A 25952-nucleotide genomic window follows, 5' to 3' on the forward strand; every position below is an offset into this window, starting at 1 on the left:
GGAAATGTTTGACGTTAAACAGAAAGAGATAGACCAAGTAAAGAAAAAGGAAGAACTAAAATTAACCAACCCACTCAAAGTCAATAAAAGAAAAAGGAAAAAAAAAATTAATGAAATTGATAGATAATCTACCCAATCTCCTAAAAGATAAAAAAGACTATTTACTAAAATTGAAACATTCCATAGACATACCTATTGCTTGTATTAAGTATAGGAAATATGGACACCATGTTACAGAATGTAAAAAAGAGAAAAAGCTAAGAAAGAAAAAGATAAGAAAGAAAAGACAAAAATGAAACAAGATGGAACAAACATAAAACCAGTAACCCTACAAGATTTAATGACAAAAGCAAAAATAGTAAAACAAGAAATTAAAGAAGATAATTTGACAGACATGGATGAGCAAAATATTGCAAAAATAATAAATTTGAAAGAATTTTCTAAACCCATGATAGACCCCCCTTCATTAGGAAAAGATGCTCACAATAGATAGAATTTCTTAAGTTTAATTGACCGAGTAATTTTTCAAAAATGACATACAGAAATCACTCTAGTAATTAATAAAGAGTTTTCTTTGACAAAAATTGCTTTAATAGACTCAGGTGCTGACATGAATTGTATACAAGAAGGACTAATACCTTTAAAGTATTATGAAAAATCATCTGAAAGATTAACTCAAGCTAATGGAGAAAAGCTCATAATTAATTACATAATACCTAATGTTCACATATGTAACGATGAAATATGTTTGAAACTGTTTTTGTTTTAATTAAAGACCTTTCTTCTAAAATTATTTTAGGAAATCCCTTTATGGTCTTACTTTATCCCTTCTGTAGGGACACGATTATTTAACGGCCCAATAATGATGTTGGGCTCGCACATGAAAGATCCCTCACAATATGATTTGTAGAGAATGGGCTTGAAAGGCTTGCCTTTGATCACGGGGCGATGGTCCGGTCTTGATTTTAAAGGAATTCATGTAGAAAAAAGGAGTGGGTTTGAACATTTAAGCCCTATAGCGTCGTATCCTGCGGGGTTGGACTCCTCGGACTTGGTCCGAGGATCATTAAGGTCTTACCCCGGTTACCCAACGATGGGTTTTTTCTGTGATGTGCATGTGTTGTTAAGGTGTTTTCACCCGTGGAGTCTTTCTCCTGAAGGTGGGATGGGAGACCCTCCTTTTTTGGGTCCCCCCTTTTCCAGATTTACTTACTCTTTCTTTTATACTAGCCTGCGTTTGCTGTCCTTTGTCCACGTGTAGGGTCAACCTTTACAAAACTGATATTTGTCCCGTCAGTCTAATCCCAGAATTGCTGGGGATGGTTGATAAAGCTGAAGAATACGGCTCTGTTAGGTGCAGAGTCTTATCTGGGAAGGGTAGTAAGGGTAACTTTCCCAAGATATTTTAGATCTCCTTACAAATTTGTTTCTATACTTCTTTTTTACCCCTCTTCACAATGGAGCTTTGGGTCTGCCGAGGACTAAACTGTCCTCGGCTGCATCTCTGGGCCATTTTTTGCCTTATATTTTTGAGCTTGGGCCATAACCTTTTTCGGCTTGGGCCTTTGGACTCCCCATGAGCAAGTGGGTCTGGCCCATAAATTATTGCGCCCCACACCTTCTTAACAACAGACGAAGGAATTAAAACTAAAGTGTTAAGAAAAGACATACTTTTTAAATTCATTTTACCACCAATCCCGAAAGAAATCTATTCACTAAATAATACTTCCATAATAAAAGAAATTGATAAAGAAAGAATTTACAAGAAAAACAAATATTTGTTATCTTTAAAGTCAGAAATAATATATGAAAGAATTGCTGATCAATTAACAGATCCCATATTAAATCACAAAATAAAAGTATTCAGACAACAGATTGAGACATAAATTTGTTCTAATCTTTATGGTCTTACTTTATCCCTTCTTAACAACAGACGAAGGAATTAAAACTAATGTGTTAGGAAAAGACATACTTTTTAAATTCATTTTACCACCAATCCCGAAAGAAATCTATTCACTAAATAATACAAAGAAATTGATAAAGAAAGAATTTACAAGAAAAACAGACATTTGTTATCTTTAAAGTCAGAAATAATATATGAAAGAATTGCTGATCAATTGACAGATCCCATATTAAATCACAAAATAAAAGTATTCAGGCAACATATTGAAACATAAATTTGTTCTAATCTCCCTACTTCTTTTGGGCATGGACACCGACATATAGTACAATTACCTTATGAAAAAAACTTTAATGAAAGACAGATACCTACTAAAGTTAAACCAATACAAATGAATAATGAATTATTAGAACACTGTAAAAAAGAATTTGAAGATCTTTTAATTAAATGTTTAATCAAAAAAAGCAAATCTCCTTGGAACTGTGTTGCTTTTTATGTTAATAAGCAAGCAGAATTGGAATGAGGAGTTCCAAGATTATTTATAAATTATAAACCTTTAAATAAAGCATTACAATGGATAAGATATTTTATTCCCAATAAGAAAGATTTACTTGACAGACTTCATGAAGCAACCATATTTTCCAAATTTGATATGAAAAGTGGATTTTGGCAGATACAGATAAATGAGAAAGACATATAAAACTGTCTTTACAGTTCCTTTTGGTCATTATGAGTGGAATGTCATGCCTTTTAGTTTAAAAAATGCACCTAGTTAATTTCAAAACATAATGAATGATATATTTACACTTTTTACAGATTTTTCAATTGTTTATATAGATGATGTCTTAATTTTTTTCTAAATCAATCGATGACCATTGGAAACATTTAGATATATTTGTCAAAGTAATTAAACATATGGATTAGTTGTCTCAACCACTAAGATAAATTTGCTTCCAGATAAAATCCGATTTTTAGGTCATAATATTTATAAGGGAACCTTAAGCCCCATTGACAGAGCCATTCAATTTGCAGATAAATTTGCAGATGAAATAAAAGAGAAAAACCAGTTACAGAGATTTCTTGGCAGCCTAAATTATGTTTCGGATTACTTTCAAGGATTAAGAAAGATATGCAGACCCTTGTATAAAATGCTAGAAAAGAATCCTCCTCCATGGACACTATGGTAATCAGACAGATAAAAAAATATGTTAAGCAACTCTCTTTTATTGTTATTCCTTCCCCCAATACTTTTAAAATTTTTGAGATAGATGCTTTTGACATAGGTTATGGTGGAATTCTAAAACAGGTAGTAAAAAATGATGCCAAAGAACAAATTGTTAGATTCCATTCTGGCTTCTGGTCAGCTACCCAGCAGAATTACAACACTATTAAGAAAGAAATTTTATCTATTATATTATGTGTTTCAAAATTTTCAAAATGATCTTTTTAATTAAAAGTTTTTAATTCGAGTTGATTGTAAAACTGCTAAAGAAGTCTTACAGAAAGATGTTCAAAATCTTGTCTCTAAATAGAGTTTTGCTAGATGACAAGCTATTTTAAGTATTTTTGACTTTGATATTGAATATATTAAAGGAGAAACTAATTCAATTCCTAATTTCCTAACCCTTGAATTCCTACAGGGAGGATGAGTTTCCCTTCAGATAAGAGCAATTCCCTAAAACCCAGAACCAGACAGTCTTATGTTGCTACTCTGATTCCCCCTAGTAGATTCCTTCCTTGCCCTTCTTTCACCTCACCTACTTTCTCTTCGAATAGACCTCAAGAAAGATCCCCATTGACATGCAGTCTAAACCCCTTTGACCCACTCTCCCCAAGCCCCTTTCCAACAACCAAATAGACATATGCTTTGCCCTTAACTCCTTTCTTAAAAAAACCATTTAATATAGCTGCATCCTCTTTTCCCCCTTTAGCCTCTCCCTCTAACCAACCAAAGTACAGATTCTCTATCTCTTAGGAAGCCCAAGCCCCAAAAGAAGACCACAATATTGAACTTCCAAAAGATTCCTAGAATTTTATTCTATGGATTGAACCAGAATACCAACACATAATAGATACCCTCTCCCTAGTCAAATAGCTCGTACCCCCAAGATGGGAACACCTAAGACGGAAACTTTAAAGACCCAGAAATTTTATAAGTTTATTTTAGTTGATACAGACTCAATCCTAGTAACATATATGCCTTGCTCTCAAGACCCAAACAGAATTGGCTACTTTAAAGTAGTCATAAAACAGATCCTCACCCCCTTCCAATGGAAAGCACAACCCTGGATCACTATTGTGAGATGGTGAGATGGCTTTAAAGCTCGATATGAGCAAAGCTTACGACAGGGTGGCAGGGAAGTGTTTGGACAAGATCATGGCTCGATATGAGCAAAGCTTACGACAGGGTGGCAGGGAAGTGTTTGGACAAGATCATGGAGAAATTGGGCCTTCACCCGAGATGGCGAAGCCTTATGTCACGATGTATTTCTACGGTCACCTACTCTATTAGAATTAATGGCAAGTAGTGTGGTCAAATTACCCCTACCCGTGGCCTCCGTCAAGGTAACCCCCTTTCTTCCTATATCTTTCTATTGTGTGTTGAAGGTTTATTGGCAATGATTAAAAAAGCTATCGATTTGGGTAGAATGAAAGGCATTTCCATATGCCGGGGGGGTCCTAGTGTCTCCCACCTCTTTTTCGCAGATGATAGTATCATTTTCTACAAGGCGATCATTGAGGAATGTGACGCCTTACAACAGATTCTGAATGTGTATGAGAACTCATCAGGCCAACAATTGAACCAATCCAAGACCTCATTGTTCTTCAGCCCCAATACTTCAAAAAGTACTAAAAATGAAATCAAGTCTAGGTTTGGGGCTCAAGTGATAAAACAACATGAAAAGTACTTGGGCCTTCCCTCCTTAATAGGGCAAAATAAAAAGAAGTCCTTCAGAGAAATAAATGATAAGTTGTTGGGAAAGTTGGCAGGATGGAAAGAAAAGTTACTCTCAAAAGCTAGGAAGGAAGTGTTGATTAAGGCAATAGCACAAGCTATACCTACATATGCCATGAGTTGCTTCAAGATCCCCGATTCCCTTTGTGATGAGATGACCAGTCTGATCAAAAACTTTTGGCGGGGGAAACGCAAAGAGGAGTGTAAGACGGCTTGGATCAGTTGGGAAAAACTGTGCGTGCCAAAGGCCTGTGGTGGTATAGGATTCATACAACTTAAACAGTTCAACTTGGTATTGTTGGCCAAACAAGGATGGAGGTTACAATCAGGCCAAGAATCTCTACTGTACAGGGTCTTCAAAGTGAGATACTTTCCAAATTATGACTTCGTTCATGCGGGTATGGGGTGCAATCCTTCCTTTGCTTGGAGAAGCTTGATGGCAGCACAAGAAGTGGTGCAAAAGGGGGTAAGATGGCAGGTGGGTAATGGTTAGCGCATAAGGATTTGGAAAGACAAATGGCTGCCTTCTCCATCTACTTATAAGGTAGCATCTTCGCCCTCAGTCTTACCTTCAAATGCTACGATGGATACACTAATAAATGCAGAGGAGGGGACATGGAAAACAGAGCTTATCCAACACTTATTTCTACCTCATGAAGTGGACATGATACATGGAATTGCACTGAGCTCCAAACTACCAGATGACAGGCTGGTATGGGCTTCTACAGCAAATGGGATGTTCACGGTGAGAAGCGCATACAAGATTGCAATGGAAATGCACTTGGGGGCTGCCTTAGGGACTGTATCTGATGATAGCAATTCAAGGAAATTCTGGAAGTACATTTGACAGGTGAATGTTCCACACAAAGTTCGTCATTTCACTTAGAGAGCATGTAGAAATATTTTGCCCACAAAGGACAATCTGATGAGATGCAAGATTGTGTTGGATAGCTATTACGAGGAATGTCAGGAGGATGTGGATTCCTCGGGACACTTGTTTTGGGAATGCCCAAGGGCACGAGAGATTTGGGCATTGTCAAATTTATTCCCTGTAAAGAAGGAGCTCCAATTTCACTCATTCATTGACCTACTATGGCATTCGGTGATGGTGGCAAAATGGGATCAAGAGACTATTGAGAAAATAATTGTGATCTCTTGGAAGCTTTGGACATATAGGAACGTGGTCAAGAATGGTGGAGTGAGGAAAAATGAGAGGGCAATCATCACAAGGGCCTTGGACTACTTGGGGGAATACCAATCTTGTGTGGTTGTTACGACGAGGCAAGAAGAGAAGGGACTTGCTGTATGGTCTCCACACCCTCCCCCCCCCCCCCGCTTGTATAAAACCAATGTAGATGGGGCGGTCTTCGCAGCTCAGAGAGCAGCGGGTGTGGGGGTCCTCATTCGCGAGTGGCAGCGTGACTGGGGCTTGTAGCAAGAAGATTCTGGCACCCCTCGGCACAATTGAGGCTGAAGCTAATGCTATTGAGCTTGCATAATTTGCATTGCAATTTGCAAAAGACTTACTCATACAGGACTTTATATTGGAATTAGACTCCCTGACCTTGGTAAATGCTCTAAAGGAGAGTTTGCCGAGATTTCTCATTGAAGATTCTTTTGTATGGATCGAAGAGATTTCTTGCTTTATCGAGTACACTCTTCTCCATGATGTATCACTTGCTTTCAATTTGCTATAAAAACTTTCTGCAGTTTCCCATCAAATAAAAAAAAAAAAGTTTGACGCTGTGTTGTGCGGGTACTATTGGGTGTTTGGATACCCCACCATGTGCTTGCCTTGCCTGGTTTATAATCCATATTGTATGGCCATGGGGTGGGGTCCCATTTGTTATTACATATAAAGGATAATTGATAGGATTTATGGCCTGCAAAATGGACATTTGATTTGGTGTAGCAGATCGAGATGTCAAATAGTTAGGCCGATGGATAGATCTGATCTATTGGGTTCTTTGTTGGCCCGCAACATTGGCAGTAGAACATGGATCCCCCATCCCCACCATTTGTTGCGCTTTGTCCGCGCTCATCTCAACTAAAGTAAATGTCACATATGATATCACAATAAGAACGATTGGGTGGAAAGGAATCTGCCTACTTTAGGAAAAGGTGTCACATACTCATAACTCCATATGTTTATACAGACATAGACATCTAAACTAATTAATTAGTTGAAATGGCTCCCCCTCAAAAAAAAAAAAATGTTGAAATGGCTACAGTACGTGTGCAACTAATTTAATTTACTCACTTCCTTTAAAATGCAGCAATGTAGTAATTTGTTGGTGTCATCATTCTTAATTAAACTTCCTTGTTTTCTTTTGGATGCATAATGTGAATCATCACGCTTATTTCAAAATATAGCTACAATTTCATATGTTTTTTATGTCTTAAAATTTTCAATTAAATTCAATCATATGATTATCTTTCTCCAAATAATTGTGTTATAATGGTTAATGTGGTCATATAATTCATTGAAAAAACACTAAGATGTAGCACTTAATCGTAAATAAATTTTGTTCATTATCCTTATGTCCTATATTTACACTCACAAACAGTTGTTCCTGTTCCCAAACAACAATATAACATTTTCATATCAAACTCAAAATTTCTTGATAAAAATGACCAATAATAATAATACTATATGCATTTGATCTTTTCTTTATTTGGGCTTAAAGAATGAAATTACTATTGAGTAAAATACTTGTTTTTGCTAGGAAATGAGCAAGTATTGTGTACTAACTACAAAAATGTATATGTAAGCAATGAGCAGCTGTTGCAGGGAAAGGCCTCATAGCAACAGACATGGGGTTCGTTAACGATGCAGGTGCAGCAAAGCACCAAGCAGTAGCAATGCGGTCTGGCTCAGATCTTTCTGTGTTCTACAGGTGCAAATTTGATGCCTTTCAGGACACCCTCTATGCTCACTCAAACCGTCAGTTCTACCGTGAATGTGACATTACAGGCGCCACTGACTTCATCTTTGGCAACGCAGCTGTGGTCTTCCAAAGCTGCAATATTATGCCTAGGCAACCTCTAGCTAACCAATTCAACACCATCACTGCCCAAGGCAAGAAAGACCCAAAGCAAAACACTGGCATTTCAATCCAAAAATGTACCCTCTCTCCATTTGATAATGTCATAGCCTCAACATACCTTGGTAGGCCTTGGAAAGCCTACTCCACCACAGTTATTATGCAGTCTGAAATTGGGTCATTCTTAAACCCATTGGGCTGGATATCTTGGGTCACCAATGTTGACCCACCTAGCACTATTTTCTATGCTGAGTACCAAAACACTGGCCCAGGATCAACTGTAGACAAAAGGGTTAAATGGGCTGGGTATAAGCCCACTCTAACAGTAGATGATGCTACCAAGTTTACTGTGGAATCTTTTATACAGGGCAGTGAATGGTTACCAGACACCGACGTGAAATATGATGAATCCTTATGATCTGAACAATGAGTCAGCTTGCATCAAATTCCAATATTAAAATTTGGAAAGGTTACAGTTTGTTTAGTAAAGAATGAATTAGACTTTTCTTTTTTGACACATTAACAATTGGGTTGGTAGTATGTAACTATGTATGAGTCAGATGTCTTATTCTGAGTTTGTATTTTTAATTATTATTTTTTTCTAAAGTTTATCTTCTTTGAATGATCTCTTTGTAACATTCTTTTTAAATTATAGTTGAAAGTCCTCGATTATGATTAAGACTGAAATAACAAAGACTGCTTTTATTATAATAATAGTTTGAATTATTAAAAAAATGGAGTGAGACAGTCTTTTGCGATAATGCATCGTGAATCAATAAACCACGTCGCAATATAATAAATTAATAATATGCTCCTGCTTTGTTAGTGTAATAGTGGTAATTAAAAATTAATTTATTTTTACTGAAGTAAAAGAAAAGGATTAAAAATCATTACCTGTTGCTTTGAAATCTCCAAACCTGCAGACAAAGAGGGAATCTCAATCTAGGTTGGCTTCAAATATCCAACGCTAACTATATGCCCAGAAACATGGTAAATTTTAGAGTCTCATATTACCATAGTGGTTTGGGCTAGGCTGTGATTCTTAATTCTTATTTCTTATCTGTGTGCGCCTTGTAGAAAAGTAAAGTTTTATCTGATAAAGTGTGATACTTTTTAAATTCATGCATTTTCTTTTAAGGTGAAACTAAGAACCTATTTGGGTAAGCCTTTTTTGTCACTTAATTTCCGTCACTCAATTTCCATCACTCATCACTCATAACTCATCACTCATCACTCATCATTCAATTTTTCACATCCGTTTGCCTTCATAACTCAGTTTCCATCACTCACTATTTTTCGCACTATTTGGAGGGCCCACGCCTGTCACAGTGCAGCTTTTTTTTTTTTTTTCCACTAGCAGCTTCTTCTTTTTTTTTTTTCCTCCTGGGTTGGCTGTTCGGTCTGGGTTTTTTTTTTTTTTTTTTTTTACTAAGTTTGGTGAGTCTAGGTACTAAAGAAAAAAAAAAAAGAATAGAACAGAACAGACGAACCAGTAAAAAAAAAAAAAAAAAAAAAAGTCAAAAGGTGGTCAAAAGTTGCGGCTGTGGGTCCCTCATGTGTGTTTATTTACGGAAATGCCATTGAGTTATGAGTTATGGAAACTGAAAACAGTCTTTTGTTGTTTTCAGTTTCCATAACTCATAACTCAAAAATCAGAGAATGATGAAAACAGAGTTATGGAAACAGAGTTATCGTTTGGCCAAACAACCTTTTTGCTATGGGTCCCACCATTTTTGAGTTATGAGTTATGAAAACTGAGAATTGAGTTACGGAAACACTTAAACCAAACAGGCTCTAAGTCATCAGCGTGAAGAATATGGATAAAGAAGAGTGAATAATATTCTTTTTTTGATGAATAATAGTGAATAATAATATTCACAAACCTTAATATGAAAAGGATTTGGTGCTGGCACAAGTTAGTGTGCATTTATAATTATCATTATTGATTCTAGGATAAATTAAGTTTCATTCATTGAATTAATGTTGTATTATTTAATAACTTATTACTCCCTCCCTCCCATTTTTTTTTGTTTTCTATTCCATTTTGAGATATCCAAAAATATTGTTCTATTTCTAAAAATAAAAGTCGTAAATTTTCTAATGTTCCTGTGGGGCCAGAGAATTTGTGATCCCGGCCCACTTTCCATTAGGGCCCAAGGCCTGCGCCGAGGAGAGTAGTTACCGAGGACGAGTATTAAAATACCAAATAGCCTAGGAATGCAGCCGAGGATGACCATGTTCTTGGCATCCCAAGGCCTAAAAGGGAAGAACGACACGTCATCAAAGGCAGCCTCCAAAGCACTCTCAGAAGAAAAGGGGAGTAGAATGGGACACGCACAGGGGTACAGTGTGGGATTGGTTCAAGGAGAAAACGTCACCTCCGCATTGAATGCGCCAACAAACGTTCTAGCCACATTGATGGGAAAAGACCCCTGAACAGTGTGGTTTTGGTTATTGCAACTAACAGAAAGTGGGGGGAGGCGACTGATGGGACAGACACTCGAGTAGGTATCTGCCTGATCGATAGATGGAAGGTGAGGATCAACTGAGAAGGGGTATATAATGTAAGGATTCATGCGCCAAAAAAAGAGGGGGGCAAAAAAGAGAGAGGAATAATAAGAACATTAAGCTTCATGGACAAGATCCATGGACAAGTTTAGTTCATCTCTGCGTGTCCACCATGAACACCATGCTAACCACTGCCCGGTGACCAAGGCCTAACCTTTCAGCCCACGCTCTACAAATTATATTGTTTAGGCCCTTAACGTACGAACCTAATACCATTTTGGGGTCGTTATAAATTGAGTCCTTACAATTGGCGCCGTCTATGGGAAGGCTTGTGCGTTGGCACAGGCGGTGGATCGAGCACCTGTCAAACAAGGGTCTGCAAAAGCCCCTCCATCACTTCCAGCAGCCCGTTGTTTTTGCCCTAATATAAAGTTCCACTAGGGGCTACGCTTCGAAGTGCTAGTAGCGCGAACAGTTCTAGGGGTTTCCAACGTCAGGTCAACGCCTCACACCTTGGCCGAGGGGCTAATCCCCCAAACTTAAAGAAAAATCCAAGTTTTGGACAAAACCAAGGTATTGCATGGTCCTCGGACTCAAACCTATGGGGAAACCAACTACTTAAAGAAAAATCCAAGTTTTTGACAGAACCAAGGTATTGCATGGTCCTCGGACTCAAACCTATGGAGAAACCAACTACTTAAAGAAAAATCCAAGTTTTTGACAAAACCAAGGTATTGCCTGGTCCTCAGACTCAAACCTATGGAGAAACCAACTACTTAAAGAAAATCTGAGTACCAGGCTCGGCCTAACAACACACTCGGCACCTCGGATGATACCTTTGGCTCCCCAGAAGTATGTTCAGATACAAGTTCAGCGCCCCATGGGCATGGGTAAGTTAGAATTCCGAGATGTAATCTCAAATAAATCATATGCACAGCCATTCATACATGTTAAAATAACTAGTTCAAAAACCATGAGATTCACAACAGTAGTAAATATCGGCAAGGGCAACGAACATGTAATTTAAAGGAAAAAGGAAGAAAAGAATTTCATATAAGTGGTTAAAGAGTACAACTGCAAGCAAACTCTAAAGTCCTCAAAACAAAAGCGAAACTAGTTAACAGTTAAACTAGAAACAAATACAAAAGTTGGCCAAGGCCTCTACTTCTTCGATCTCGTTTTGGCCACATCCTGGGCAGGCCGAGCAGGACTAGCTTCGGGGCCCTAGGAGACATCCCCCTTTTGGGAAGGCTGAGCAGGATCAGTTTCGGTGCTCTTGGGAACATCAGTAAGGGGAATGGCCTGTAGGGGCTGAACAAAGATGGCTGGCTCTTCGGCACCAGAGATTTGAGCACTGACCGTAGGCTTAGCACCCTCTTTAGGCATCTCGGGATTCAGACCTCCAGGTGCTTCTGTCGCATCATGAGGCTCTCCTCCTTCAGTTGACTCGCCAGGAGTGACGATGATCTGAGCAGCTTCTGACTGAGCAGCCTTAGCCTCCTGTGGAGCGCTCATAGCCTCGGAGCTGGCGGAGGCGGTCTCACGGATGGCTGGAGGATAAAATACGCTCTCCGCCTTCCACAAGTCGAATGAAACTTCCACCCCAGCTCGTTTGAGGGCCTCTTCCCAAACTTGGGAGTAGTATAGCCTGCATACTCCAGGGATTTGAGCTTTAAAGGAGGCCTGGGTTTCAGCCACCCCCGCCTCGTAACCCTCCTCCTCGGCCTTGTCCCTAGGAGCTTCGGCCTCAATTCTGGCAAACTCAGCCTCCTGCTTGGCCCTCACGGCTTCGTCCTTAGCAAATTCCGTCATGCCCTTAGCATTGTCTGCCTCGATCAGTTTCTTCTTTAAATCACTGATCTGCTCTTTAGCAATCTGCAATTGCTTCTCGGCAGCGAGTAGGCGCTTTATCTGTTCTTCGGCTTGTTCTTGGGCACCAGTCAAACCCGCCGCGGCACTATCCCTGGCTCCGGTAGCCTCTTTTAAGTCCTCCCTGGCCTTTGCGAGGTTAATTTTGGAAGTTTTGAGGGTCCGCACAGCATCTATTCGTTTACTGCGCTCAAGCTCGACGGTCTTACTCTGCCCCTTAACTTCTTCCTCCATCCTATAGGTAGCTTGGATAGCCTATCAATTGAAACAAACACATTATGAACGAGAATCTAGGAGCAAGAATCGATGGAGTTATAAATTTTAGGAGCCTTACCATACCCAGGTACCTCTTCGCGCTGAGGAAAACCTCATGCATCCTCATATTCTTCAACTCTTCCATATCAATAGGAAGCAACATGGTTCTCCCTAACGCGTCGGCCACATAACCGCCATCGCCGTCTCCAAGGTTCCTCATGGACGCGTTTCCAACAACGGCTCCCCGTGGAGCATTGGGGCAGGAAGCCAAGCACTCGGCGCGGATTGGGCTTCGATCCCTTTCCCTTTACTTTGGTGCCCAATCTTTAACTGTTTTTGAGCTCGCGGGGTTTCGTCCATCTCCTGAGAGGATTGAGATTTTCCCCCATCCATGGGTTCCTTACCCTTGGGACTCCTCTTTCTCTTTGAGTCAGCGAGCTCCGATCGAGGAGGCAGAGCTGATTGAGGAGGAGTAGGAAGTTTAGGGCGGGGAGATTGTGTCTGCAACTTAATAGACGAGGACTTAGTTTGGACGGGTTGGGGCTGAGACGGGGGAGTTAGAGCACTGGATTGCGGTTTTCCCTGTGCACCCTTCCCCGATTGACCCTCAATGAGGTCGAATAAGCTGGTCGGGGGCTTTCTCTTAAGACCTATCTCGGCTCGGGAGGATGTTCCCCCTGACAACAGTTCCGCTTCGGACAAGTCAGAGTCACCCAGATCACCAGAAGGATCCTCGGATGGGTCAGCTTGGTCAAATGCCCCAAATCCCTCCTCAGACAGACCCAAATCACCTTCGTCCTCCGCTGCCTGATGGGACGGGGAGGAGTCCACCAATGGGATGCCCTCTAGGACAGGAGATCCTTCGGAGATCAGAAACCCTTGTTCGACTACGGTGATTTTCGAAAGCCGAGGATTGTTAGCGTTGATCATGTGCTTTGGGTCGGCAAATGACTTCTAGATGGGATCGTACCCTAAGATTTTGTGAGCGGCTCTGACTTGACCATCCTCGTCATTTACAAAAACCGCCGCCTGAAGAACAGCCTCCAAATCAACCCGGTTAATCAGATGAAAGTGTCGGTGAAAGGCGTTTGGATCTACAAAAAGAGGCATGTACATGGTTAGTAATCGAACCACACCAAATTAAAACGGCGCAAAGGATTGACACCCTCTTACTCTCTATACCTCACCTGGTTCTCCCTCCACTATTGGGCAGGGAAGGCCATTATGCCATTCCCAGATACGATAAGAAAGTCCTTGTTCAACCCCTTGTTGGAGTCGGGGAGGCACTGGATTAGCCGAACCCTGTCGTCTCTCGTCTTCATGTAGTAGGATTTTCCCTTCAAATTTTGGAGATTGTAGCACCAATTTACGTCATGATGGGTCAGTCTTAGCCCTATTTTTTCGTTTAAAGCATCCACACAACCCAGAATCCTAAACATATTGGCAGCGCACTAGGTGGGAGCTAATCGAAAATGCTTAAGGTAACTCCTCATTACCGGCCCCGTTAGGATTCTCATACCCTCCTCTACGAAGGCGAGAATGGGAATTACCACCCCACCCGTCCTTCTCTGAAGATGCCACTCCCCCACCTTGCAGTGCCTCAAACTTACGTTGGGGGGAATCCTATAGTCGGTGATGAACTTTTCCATCGCCTCTTCGGTCTCAACCAATTTTTTCAATTTAACTATCTCTAGGAACTACTAAACAAACTCAGAGGATGACGGGAGAAAGAGAGAAACAAAAGAAAAATAAACCCAGAAAAGAAAAAGCATGAGTTAGTGAAGGCAGAGAACTTACAGAAAAGAGGAAAGGTTCCTCGGATAGGCTTTTTATGCTGGAAATAGACTTGAATTTGGATGAAAGTTTGGCTGAACCCAGGATATATGCGCTAGAACTCTTAAGTGCAAAAGTGAAAAGACAAATTAGTTCCAAAAATTATTTATACCTTTCATCGAAAGTAACTACACGAATTTTCTTGCCCATAAAGGTAAGGAAATCTCCACCGTTAGATCACCATCGTGCCGTTGAACGTGGGAAGCATAGAGCCGCCCGCATTTATTGAAGACACGTTTCACCTTCTAAGGCTCCAAGAACGTGTCTCGAGCAGACGAAGAGTCTCTGGAACTGATAGATGACAAGGATTGACAAGTTTTGACAGAGGCCTGATGTCACCAAAATCCTTATCTCCATCCGAGGATCCGGACAGCAGGATTTTGAGGGGCTATTGTGGGGCCAGAGAATTTGTGGTCTTGGCCCACTTTCCATTAGGGCCCAAGGCCCGCGCCGAGGAGAGTAGTTGCCGAGGACGAGTATTAAAATACCAAATAGCCTAGGAATGCAGCCGAGGATGACCATGTCCTCGGCATCCCAAGGCCTAAAAGGGAATAATGACATGTCATCAAAGGCAGCCTCCAAAGCACTCCCAGAAGAAAATGGGAGTAAAATGGGACACGTACGGGGTACAGTGTGGGATTGGTTCAAGGAGAATACGTCACCTCCGCATTGAATGCGCCAACAAACGTCCTAGCCACATTGATAGGAAAAGACCCCTAAACAGTGTGGCTTTGGTTATTGCAACTAATAGAAAGTGGGGGGAGGCGACTGATGGGATAGGCACTCGAGTAGGTATCTGCCTGATCGATAGATGAAAGGTAAGGATTAACTGAGAAGGACTATATAATGTAAGGATTTATGCGCCAAAAAAGAGGGGGGCGAAAAAGAAAGAGGAATAATAAGAACATTAAGCTTCATGGACAAACTTAGTTCACCTCTGTGCGTCCACCATGAACACCATGGCTAACCACTGCCTGGTGACCAAGGCCTAGCCTTTCAGCCCACGCTCTACAAATTATATTGTTTGGGCCCTTAATGTACGAACCTAATACCATTTTGGGGTCGTTACAAATTGAGTCCTTACAGTTCCTATTATACCCTTATTAATTTACTAATTCAATTTTTTGATAAATTTTTTAAAGGTAATTTTGGAAACTTATACATTTTTAAAAGGTAGATAAAACAATAAATGATGTTCCCTTAAAAAATTTGACTTTTCAAACAGGACAAAAAAAGTGGGATGGAATAAGTATTAGATGAGCAGATTTTAATAAATTTATTATTAAATCACATTTTCTTCTTGTATTTTCCTACTTGAATCACTGCCCGGTGACCAAGGCCTAGCCTTTCAGCCCACGCTCTACAAATTATATTGTTTGGGCCCTTAACGTACGAACCTAATACCATTTTGGGGTCGTTACAAATTGAGTCCTTACAGTTCCTATTATACCCTTATTAATTTACTAATTCAATTTTTTGATAAATTTTTTAAAGGTAATTTTGGAAACTTATACATTTTTAAAAGGTAGATAAAACAATAAATGATGTTCTCTTAAAAAATTTGACTTTTCAAACAGGACAAAAAAAGTGGGATGGAATAAGTATTAGATGAGCAGATTTTAATAAATTTATTATTGAATCACATTTTCTTCTTGTATTTTCCTACTTGATTTTTTTTTTTTTTATTATTATTCTATTTTTTCAAAAGAGTCTTGTAAGTAAATATCCTAAAGCACAAGTTATATTTATCCATAATTCATTCGCATGTACATATGTATTGAAACATGTTCAGTCAAATATTCATAATTTTATTTATTTATTTTTCAAAATTGATCATGTGACTTAAAGTACATGTGGATGGTTTTATGATTTTCGCTCTATTTGTTTCGATGGAAAATCTTGTGTAAAGATAGTTGTAAGGTCTTGATTCGTAACGACTCCAAGATAATATTGGGCTCGTACGTAAAGAGGGCCCAAACAATATCATTTGTAGAGCGTGGGTTTGAAATGCTGGACTTTGATTACTGGACGGTAGTTCGGGTTGGCTTCGGTCAACGAACCTCGTTCGAGGAGTCTGGGGTGCTTTTTGCTCTTCTTATTCTCCTTGTTTCTAGGACACCATGGTTGGGAGGACGGGCTGGCCCCCCCCCCCCCCCCCTTTCTCTCACACCCTTTCTTCTCCTTTTATACGGGCACTTATCCTCTCACCAGCGTCCACGTATTAAGCTCACTTTCCTAGGACTTAAGACCTGTCCTGTCAGTCCATACCTAGAGTGGTTGGGGGTGGTTGTAAAAGCTGAAGAGCATGGCTCTGTCAGGTGCAGAGTATTGAATGGCAGTAATGACAGCTTTCCCTTTGTCCTTAGTCGTTATACTATCCAGCATCTACTTCTCTATTGACATAGATATTTTAGATTTTTTCCCAAACTGTTCCTATACCGTTTTTGCCCTTTCTTCCAGGGGGACCTCGGATATGCCGAGGACAGAATCATCCTCGGCTGTATCTCAAGACTGTTTGGACTTTTATTACCCATCCTTAGCCATACCCTTCCTCGGCTCGGGCCTTGGGGCCAATGTAAAAATGGGCCAGGGCCACAAATTATTGGGCCCCACAATAGTTTTTCGTGTTTTCTAGTATTTGATAATATCTAAAAAAATGAATTAAAGGAAAACTATTTTTGGTCAACAGAAAAAGTGAAGCTTTTTTTTAGAGATTGTTTTCTGCTAATTTTTTGTTAGAATACAATTCTATCTTATAACAAGCTAAATAAGGGAAGTTAGGAGATTAGTTTTCAACTCATTTAAGGTTGTTACAAAACATTGGAAAATATGATAGTTTTATAGATTTTTTTTTTTTCTTTCTGGGAAAATGACTCATTTTCTAAAAAACATTATCGCCGAAATGAACATGGCGTTAATCAATTGTTAAGTAGTAGGAATTTTCCTCGAAATGTGTTTGAAGAAAAACCTTTTCCAATAACTAAAAATAAAAGGAAGAAAAAGTAAAATATAATACGTTTTAGTTATACCAACTTGTAATGTCTCTTATTATTTAATAATGAAATAAGTTTCGAGATTTATCTACATAAAATAAAATAAAATTTTTCTAGTTATAGATAAAGAAGAACAATCATCGTAGAACCAACAAATGTTATAAATTTTAAATAACTAGTCAATAACACATACATTTAACAAATATATGATTTTTTTATTAATATTTTTCTAAATATAAAATATGACAATTATAGTAGTTATTAATAGATATTTATTATAATTATATTTATATATATAATTATATATTCTACCATTTAAAGACAAATATAATATACTAATGGCACGTTTAGTAGACTGTAATAGGCACTATAATGTAACAGTTATTCCTATGGTTTAGTTATTCAATAGTTTGATTATGTTTTTATTACAAAGAATAGTCATTTCTTATGAATAAGAATTCTTTAAAATGAGGAATAAATATTCCTCTCTAAAAAGATTGTAATAACTATTCCTTAGTAGATATAATAATTTCAAACATTAATATATTTCTAAATAAATAAACTTTCCATGTCCACCTAACAATTATGGAAATAAAAAATCATCAAAAAATAACTCATCTCTCTAAAATTTAAAATATATTATTTTTTAGGAAATCTAATTGTAAGAATGAGATATTTCCTAAAATAGATCATAAGTTTTATTTTAATGTTACAACTTATAACTAAACTAATGAATAGGTTTAGTTGTTCCATTACAACACATTTTATTCATGGTAATAAAGATTACCATTCCTGTTATAATCCACATTTAGTATACCAAACGTACTCTAAGATTTTAACTGAGGTTCTAAATATAGCATATATATATATAAATGAATTTATGTAGATACATTATATAATATTACGAAATCAACCAAAATTTTTTTTTTATGGGACCAAAAGTTTTTATACAAAAATAACTTTGATTTTATATAAATTATATATTATAGATCATTACAGATCCTCCATCACGATCATAGATACCGTATTTATAAATTGAAAAAGATTGTTGCAATTGGAAAATGGGATCAGTTTGACGTGTAAAGAAAAGAAAACAAATATGAGTGTACAAATTTTCCTAATAAGAAAACTTAGTAGTTTCAATCTCATGATGCACTAGACTCTCTGGGACTCGTGTTTGAAAATGGATATGCGTCATGATCACAATGGATCCAGTACCACTTCATACGGGAGAAAAGCTATGGCCTTTCAGCAGTGCAAGAGTCAAGTAATAAACGAGGAAATTTGAGGCCGTCTGGAAATTTTGGTTAGAATATTTTGACATCCTCAGATCTATCTACCCAGATTGACTTTCTTGCGGCTCAAAGTTACTGTGCCTGTGGGCGCTCTTGGTTTTTAACTTTTTATTCCACAAAGTACGAACCTAAAAAGGCTAATAAATTAAAGTTTCATTAGGGTGAGGTCAGGTGGCTCGAATAAACAAAGGAAAGAACCAGAGATAACCTCGAGAAACACGCGATCTATTTTTGACCACAATTCAAGTCATCCGAAAACCAGCAGGGACACACATTAACACACACCCAAAACCGACTTTCAACCCTTTCACCTTTTGGTATATATAGAACGATACGATGCGGAAATTCGTGAGCGACAAAAGCTGTAGGAAACTGCTTCACCGTTCTTTTCAGAATCTCACACAACACCTACACCTACAGCACCATCACCATCAACATAAAGGTCCTCTTTCCTCTGTTTCACAGTCACGTTTCCTGTCCTCTTCTTATTCTTCTATGGCTCCCATTCCTTCTTCAAATCCCTCTGCTCCTCCTGTCACCCTTGACAACATTAACCCCAAGGTAATAATGCCTTTACTTTTTTTTTTTCTTCAATTGGGTTTTGTTTATCATGTGTATTAGACAACTGGGGTTCATTGTTTTTTGTTTACATAGTTAAAAAGTTTTCTAATTTATGTGTTTCTGCATCTGGGTTTGTCTTAAAGTTACCTTTTTTTTTTTTTTTTTTGTGTCTTTGCGTCTGGGATTACCAAAATTTTACCTTGATGGATGTGTGGTATATATGATTGATCTTTTAATTCCAACCTTGTTATTGTTGTGCTTTCATTTCATGGATTCTGATATAGTGATATGACAACTTATTTTTTTGTTTTGTTAAAGCTTTACTTTTTGCACAGCTTGTCTTGTTGGTTTATTTGCTTTACCGTCTTCATCTACAGGGGCATCACTATCATTTAATTTGTTTTAGCTTTCTTTTTTTCCTGATTACACAGTATTTTTTCGCACCAATGGCGTTCTAATTTTAAGGCTTTATCTAATATTTGACTAGAAGAGAAGGAAATAAGAGTGATATAATATTTTGGGGTCTTGGAATGTTTATCATTCATTACTAAAATAATTTCGTCGGTGTTGCTCAAGTTTTAATTTTGTTTATTAATTTAAATTTGACTTGAAGATTTGTGACAAGTTTATTTATCCCAGAAATTTGATGATTTTAACCCAAAATACACTGTTGGTCCCTAACAATAACCTATGAGTGATTTTAGTCCCTAGAGTTTGAGGCGATCACTTTTAGTACTTAACAAACTTAAAGTGATCTCTTTTAGTTCTTTAAGAATCTTGAAATAATCAATTTTAGTCCTTTTAGAGCGATGACATGTCAGTTTATAGTTTGGCCACGTTATCTCAGGACTAATAGCAATCACTTTAAATTTTAGGGACTAAAATCACTCATGGGCTAAACTTTAGAGACTAATAGTGTATCTAAGCCAAAACAAATCACTGTCTACAGGTTAAACTCTCTAAAATTCAAAGGAAAATTGAGGGGAGGGAAAAGCAATAAGAGTGTCTAAGATAAGAAGTTTTCTCGTACTATTTGTCAAAAGATGTTTACTGTTGGGTATGATTTTTCATTCTGATTGTTTCTTTTCCCAGGTTCTCAAGTGTGAGTATGCTGTCCGTGGTGAGATTGTCACCCTTGCTCAGGTGATATGACTAGCCATATTGCTTACAACTACTGTAGACCCTTTTCTTTTTTCCCCCCCAAAAAATAAGTTATATATATATATATATATATATTTCTTTCCTAAGAAGCTTTTGTTTGTCATTCTTCACAGAGGTTACAACAAGAGTTGCAGGTTAAACCGGGCTCTCTCCCCTTTGATGAGGTGTGTTTCTCGTCTTCAACATATTAGTTGGATGGACATTTCTTAATTATTCACTTACTATAGATTGCCCTGCCTATGGTCAGCTTGTTTTTCGTTTTTGTGATACCTTTTCAATGTGTTGCATTCTTGTTATTTCTGGTTTCCTTTAGGTAGTGATTGATTGCAGTTAAAGTTATTGCTGTTATAATATAAGAAAAAAAGTTTACCATTCATAATATATATTTGGAACTTTGGAAGACTTGGAAATCTCTAGCATTGGGATTTAGGATACTATTTGAAAATTGTTATCAACATCTAGAAGGGAAAATATTGACAATTGAATAGCAAATGGTTTTTATTTCCTTCTGAGAGCAAATTGTGATTCTTTTTGAAAATTAATGAAGAAGATGCATGATTTCCATTAGGGAAAAAAAAAAAGCACTTCCTGCTAGATTCAGTCTCTTATCTACAATCTCCACATAAATTTTTGCCTCTTGATTTCTGTATTTGTTTTATCTTATGCAGATACTTTACTGCAACATAGGAAATCCTCAGTCTCTTGGTCAGCAGCCAATAACTTTTTTCAGAGAGGTTTGTCTACTGTAACTATGTGGTAGGAAGGATTAGCATTAGTACCACTACTTAAAATTACATGTCTAAATCATTCATTTTTTAGGTTCTTGCCTTGTGTGACCATCCAGCCATTTTGGACAAAAGTGAAACACAGGGTTTGTTCAGGTATTGAGAATTTAAAGCTATTATATGCTATTTATTTATCTTATTCTAGGATGGTATATGCTTTCTATATCTTTTGATAAATATCTGAGTTCTGTAATTGGATTTATCACCATGGCCATTTCTTGATTTATTCAATGTGTCCTATATCTAGCCTATAAACTTCTCTGAGCAAGTCCACAGCAAATGAAGAAGAAACTAATGATACACTCTGACTTACTATTATAGATTTTTGATGCTACTAATGTTGTGGCTAGCTTAGAAACTCATCGTAAAAAATCGTTGGTTACTTGGTTGTCCTTAAACACCATGCAAGTAAACCCTCATGTAATAAGTTCCTCTCTTAGAAACCTGATTCTGTTTCATTGTATGAGTTGACTGGAATGAAGCCCTGTTTCAAGATGTTTTTCACCTGGTTCTCCACACTTCGTTTTGAATTTTAGAGCAGCTTCTCTAATACCAGTTGTTGTTATCCATTCTGTTTCAACTTTTGACAATGGTATTCCATGTTGTCTCTGCTGGTGGTAATATGGAAGTCTTCTCCCATCCATATCTTTCTTGCTGGAATCTTCATGTGGTGGGGATTTCAAGTCTTTCATTGGTAATGAATTTCTGTGATTTACAGATCCTTGTGACCTTTTTGTAGTGCGGATGCCATTGAGCGAGCTTGGCAGATTCTGGATCAAATACCTGGAAGAGCAACTGGTGCTTATAGTCACAGTCAGGTACTGATCACACTGTCCACCCTAGAGAATTTTCTGGCAATAAGTTAATCCTATATTCACGGTCCATGTTGAGATGTGATATGATTGTTATTTTGTTTCTTTGTGCATTAGGGTATCAAGGGATTACGTGATACAATTGCTGCTGGTATTGAAGCTCGTGATGGTTTTCCTGCTGATCCAAATGATATCTTCTTGACAGATGGAGCAAGCCCAGCTGTAAATTTTGACTTCACTTTCTTTTTGATTCTATAACTTAAAGTATTTTCCATTTCCAGTTGATACATTTGTAACAGATTGTGTTTTCTCTCTTACCAGGTGCATATGATGATGCAATTACTGATAAGATCAGAAAAGGATGGAATTCTTTGTCCCATTCCTCAGTACCCTTTATACTCTGCTTCAATTGATCTCCATGGTGGCACACTGGTAAGCTTCTAATTTGTAGCACTTTATTCAGAAGCTCAAGATTGTATTCAACTGCTAAGTGAAAAGACTTTATTTTCTTTTTTCTTAGCATAGATTTAACACTGACCTGACTTGGTAACTTGGAAGTAGGAAAATGGAAATTTGATTTATTCTTTTTTGAATTTTCATTCAATCTTGAAGTATGGTCTTTTCAGGTTCCTTACTATCTCAATGAAGCAACAGGATGGGGATTGGAAGTCTCTTCGCTTAAGAAGCAATTGGAGGCTGCCAAGTCCCAAGGCATCACAGTTAGGGCTTTGGTTGTTATAAATCCTGGAAACCCAACAGGGCAGGTGCGCTATTAGTAGGTTTGAAGTAGAGATTTGACTAGCAAAGTACCTAGTTTACGTAAAATAGAATGCATTGCTATGTGTCTATTTTTGTCCTGTACATTATATGATTTTTCTGTTGTACCTGCAGGTTCTTGGTGAGGAGAACCAGCGTGAAATTGTGGAATTCTGCAGGAAAGAAGGTCTTGTGCTACTGGCAGATGAGGTTGGTAAATTCTTTTTAGCAACTTAAGATGTAGAAACATCATGCAACTCTAGTAATAAACAGAGATTTGAGTACTTGTAGGGAACTAAATTTGGTTTTGTTTGCTCTTTATTGACTCCCTTTGCTTGCTTGGAGCCCTGCCAAATAGATCTGATGTGATTTGCTATGTTAAAGTAACAACTAATGTCCAATGAACTTTATACAGGTATATCAGGAAAATGTTTACGTTCCTGAGAAAACGTTCCACTCTTTCAAGAAGGTTTCTCGGTCTATGGGATACGGTGAGGCGGATATCTGCCTAGTATCATTTCAGTCAGTCTCTAAAGGTAAGTTATATTCATCAATTAAATTGATCTAGATAATAAGTGAAAAGAGCTTGTGCAAATCATCAAAATGGGATCTAACAAGCATGTCTTTTCTGTTGCTTTCAGGCTACTATGGGGAGTGTGGAAAAAGAGGAGGTTACATGGAGATCTCTGGATTTAGCCCTGAAGTAAGGGAACAAATATACAAAGTGTCATCTGTAAATCTTTGTTCTAATATCTCGGGTCAAATTCTTGCAAGCCTTGTCATGAGCCCACCCAAGGTTAATTTTTTTTGCCTCGTTAAATTAGTGTTGCATTTGTCTCTTCATCTACTTTACTTTCTGCTTATGAGTTTAAGATAGACAGTCTTAAGTTTAAGATAGACAGTCTTAAGTTTAGCAAGCTTGAAATAGCTTCTTTCCAAAAAAAATAAATAAAGCTTATTTTGAGGATAGGTTAAACCAGAGAAAGAAAGTTCTAGCTCGAGAGCATTGGCTCTTGACCATCAGTTGTGAGAGTTCTAGCATTCTGAATTAGATTTGCTTCAACCATGATTGAATATGTAATTTTTCTTGGTGTTTTGGTCTTTGAAGTAGTCAATGTTGGGTTTAGAAGAGTACATAATCATGTTGCCATAGGGCATGGGCTTGTGGAAATGAGTTGCTACTGCAGTCCACCAGCTGTAAATTTTGATTTTCTAATTAAATGTTCTAATACGATATTAATCTTGTTCCTTATTCATTTGCTAGAAATGAAATTGAATGTGGGTTTATGCAGGTCGGTGATGAGTCATACGACTCATACTGTGGGGAGAAAGAGGGAATTCTATCATCACTGGCAAGGCGTGCAAAGGTTAGTTAACAAAACTTATTCTATGGAATGAATTAGTGAAGGTAAATTAGATGGTGAATAAAAAGTTTAGTAGCAAAGAGTGGTGTGGTATCCATTGTCACCTGGAAATTTGTGCTTGGTTCTGAGAAAGGAGAAGAAGAGTAGCCTATATGAATTATTAAAAATCCGATATAATTCTATCTATTTTTTCTCATCTAGTATTGTATGCAGAGATTCTCAACAGTCATCTTCATTTATGATATGTTTCCTCCATATGACCTTTTTCAGAAATGCATATTGTAAAAACACACTTTTGCGGGGAGGATATGACTAACTATGCTCTCTGTATTAACTTACTTTATTTATTATTTAAACAGACACTAGAAGATGCACTTAACAAGTTAGAGGGAGTATCATGCAACAAAGCCGAAGGGGCAATGTACCTGTTTCCCCGTATTGAGCTGCCACAAAAGGCAATTAAAGCAGCAGAGGCTGTAAATTCGGCACCAGATGCGTTCTATTGTCGCCGCCTTCTTAATGAAACTGGAATTGTTGTTGTTCCTGGTTCTGGTTTCGGACAGGTTAGAGTTATTTAATTCTGGCGTAATTTTGGGTTAGTGTACATAACTGCTGATGAGTCTATATGAAGTTTGGATTAACAGTTCTGTTAGCAAACCAACTTGCCATGAACATAAAAATGGCCTTTTCCCTTCTAATTAGTGATGAAAATTGAACCCCAGCCACGTACCAATCATTCAGATTCTATTTCTTCACGGTGTTTATTAGTGGCATTTGCATAAGCATTGAAGTATCATTAGAATTACCATTGTGAGAAAGAGGATAGATATAGTCTTGAAAAGGTAGGAGTGAAGAAAAAAAAAAGACTTGCTTTGCGTTTGACCACTAATTGAATTGACTTATATATGGAGAAACCTTCATGTAATTTTCAAATGGCAATGCTAGAAGCACACAAATTTTCACAACTTGCCAGAGATGATATGTTGTTATTAAAACTTCATTTTTATGTGGCCTACTTTTTGCAGTTGTGAAAAACTGTCTCACTGGATTTATTGATTATCAATGGTAGATGTTTTGGGGCACGTATTTCACTTTTTTCTGTTCCTTAATATTCTTTGGTGTGTGATGTACTGTACCCCCTCGTGTATTGCATTTTTTTTGTTATTTGGTTTTGTTGATGAGTTTTGACTGATGCTTTTGTTTGTATTATGATGCTTTGTGAAAGGTTCCCGGCACCTGGCATTTTAGGTGTACAATACTGCCCCAAGAGGACAAGATTCCTGCCGTTGTCTCCAGGCTAACAGACTTCCATAAACTATTCATGGATGAGTTCCGTGACTGAGGGATTTTGCAAAGCAATTCATTGCCTTTAAGATAATTCACAATAAGGTGTACTCGTTGGATGCACATGGACGGGTTTTTTCATACATGTTAATCCTTTTTTTTTGGGGAGAGGATTTTTAATTTTAGTACTCTCTTGAGGAGGATAATATTTTTTGTTGGTTGATTTTGCTATTAAAAGTAGCATATTTGAGCACCACCCAGGGAGATGGCCTAATGGTATGAAGCTCTTATAACCCATCACATCTACGAGTCTAGTATTTGTGTGTTCTAGTAGTAGCACGTGCCCAAGTGGTTCCATGCCATAGCACAATGTGGGGGTTAAGTGATGCGGGGGCAATGACCACACCTGCGAGCTCCTATTTTTTGGGACATTTTCCTTGAGGATCAGTGTATTGATTGTCGAGGATCAAGCTTGCAAAGCGCATGGTTGTGTATCAAAAATAGATAACTGAAGCCCCCCCAATATCCACCCTCTTTTTTTTAGGACATAAATAGATATATTTATAGTATATTCAG

General features: G+C 37.9%; 2 protein-coding genes across 2 annotated transcripts in view; both read left to right on the forward strand.

Annotated features, from left to right (window-relative positions):
- The window catches only part of LOC126724767 (pectinesterase 3-like), a 17463-nt gene extending 9135 nt beyond the window's left edge, over window positions 1-8328 (forward strand). Inside the window, exon 3 of the mRNA XM_050429156.1 lies at window positions 7693-8328. Within this exon, the coding sequence (XP_050285113.1) occupies window positions 7693-8318 (626 nt within the window). The 3' untranslated portion in view covers window positions 8319-8328. The remainder of the gene's footprint in view (window positions 1-7692) is intronic.
- A 10516-nt stretch (window positions 8329-18844) lies between these two features.
- LOC126724770 (alanine aminotransferase 2) lies at window positions 18845-25676 on the forward strand. Its single transcript, XM_050429158.1, has 15 exons — window positions 18845-19214; window positions 20307-20357; window positions 20489-20539; window positions 21044-21109; window positions 21195-21256; window positions 21900-21978; window positions 22090-22194; window positions 22294-22404; window positions 22599-22736; window positions 22864-22938; window positions 23144-23264; window positions 23370-23524; window positions 24021-24095; window positions 24452-24655; window positions 25318-25676. The coding sequence occupies exons 1-15, from the start codon at window positions 18990-18992 to the stop codon at window positions 25432-25434; spliced, it is 1635 nt and encodes a 544-aa protein (XP_050285115.1). The 5' UTR covers window positions 18845-18989; the 3' UTR covers window positions 25435-25676.
- Window positions 25677-25952: the final 276 nt, after the last annotated feature.

Source organism: Quercus robur, chromosome 5 (assembly GCF_932294415.1).
Source record: "Quercus robur chromosome 5, dhQueRobu3.1, whole genome shotgun sequence".
Classification (NCBI taxonomy): Eukaryota; Viridiplantae; Streptophyta; class Magnoliopsida; order Fagales; family Fagaceae; genus Quercus; species Quercus robur.

Excerpts from the sequence above, each read along its gene's own strand:
- LOC126724770 (XM_050429158.1), top strand. The coding sequence starts at position 18,990 with ATGCGGAAATTCGTGAGCGACAAAAGCTGTAGGAAACTGCTTCACCGT. Across the intron at positions 22,939-23,143 it reads TTGTGCTACTGGCAGATGAG|GTATATCAGGAAAATGTTTA; the intron begins GTTGGTAAATTC and ends AACTTTATACAG. Across the intron at positions 23,525-24,020 it reads TTGTCATGAGCCCACCCAAG|GTCGGTGATGAGTCATACGA; the intron begins GTTAATTTTTTT and ends GGGTTTATGCAG.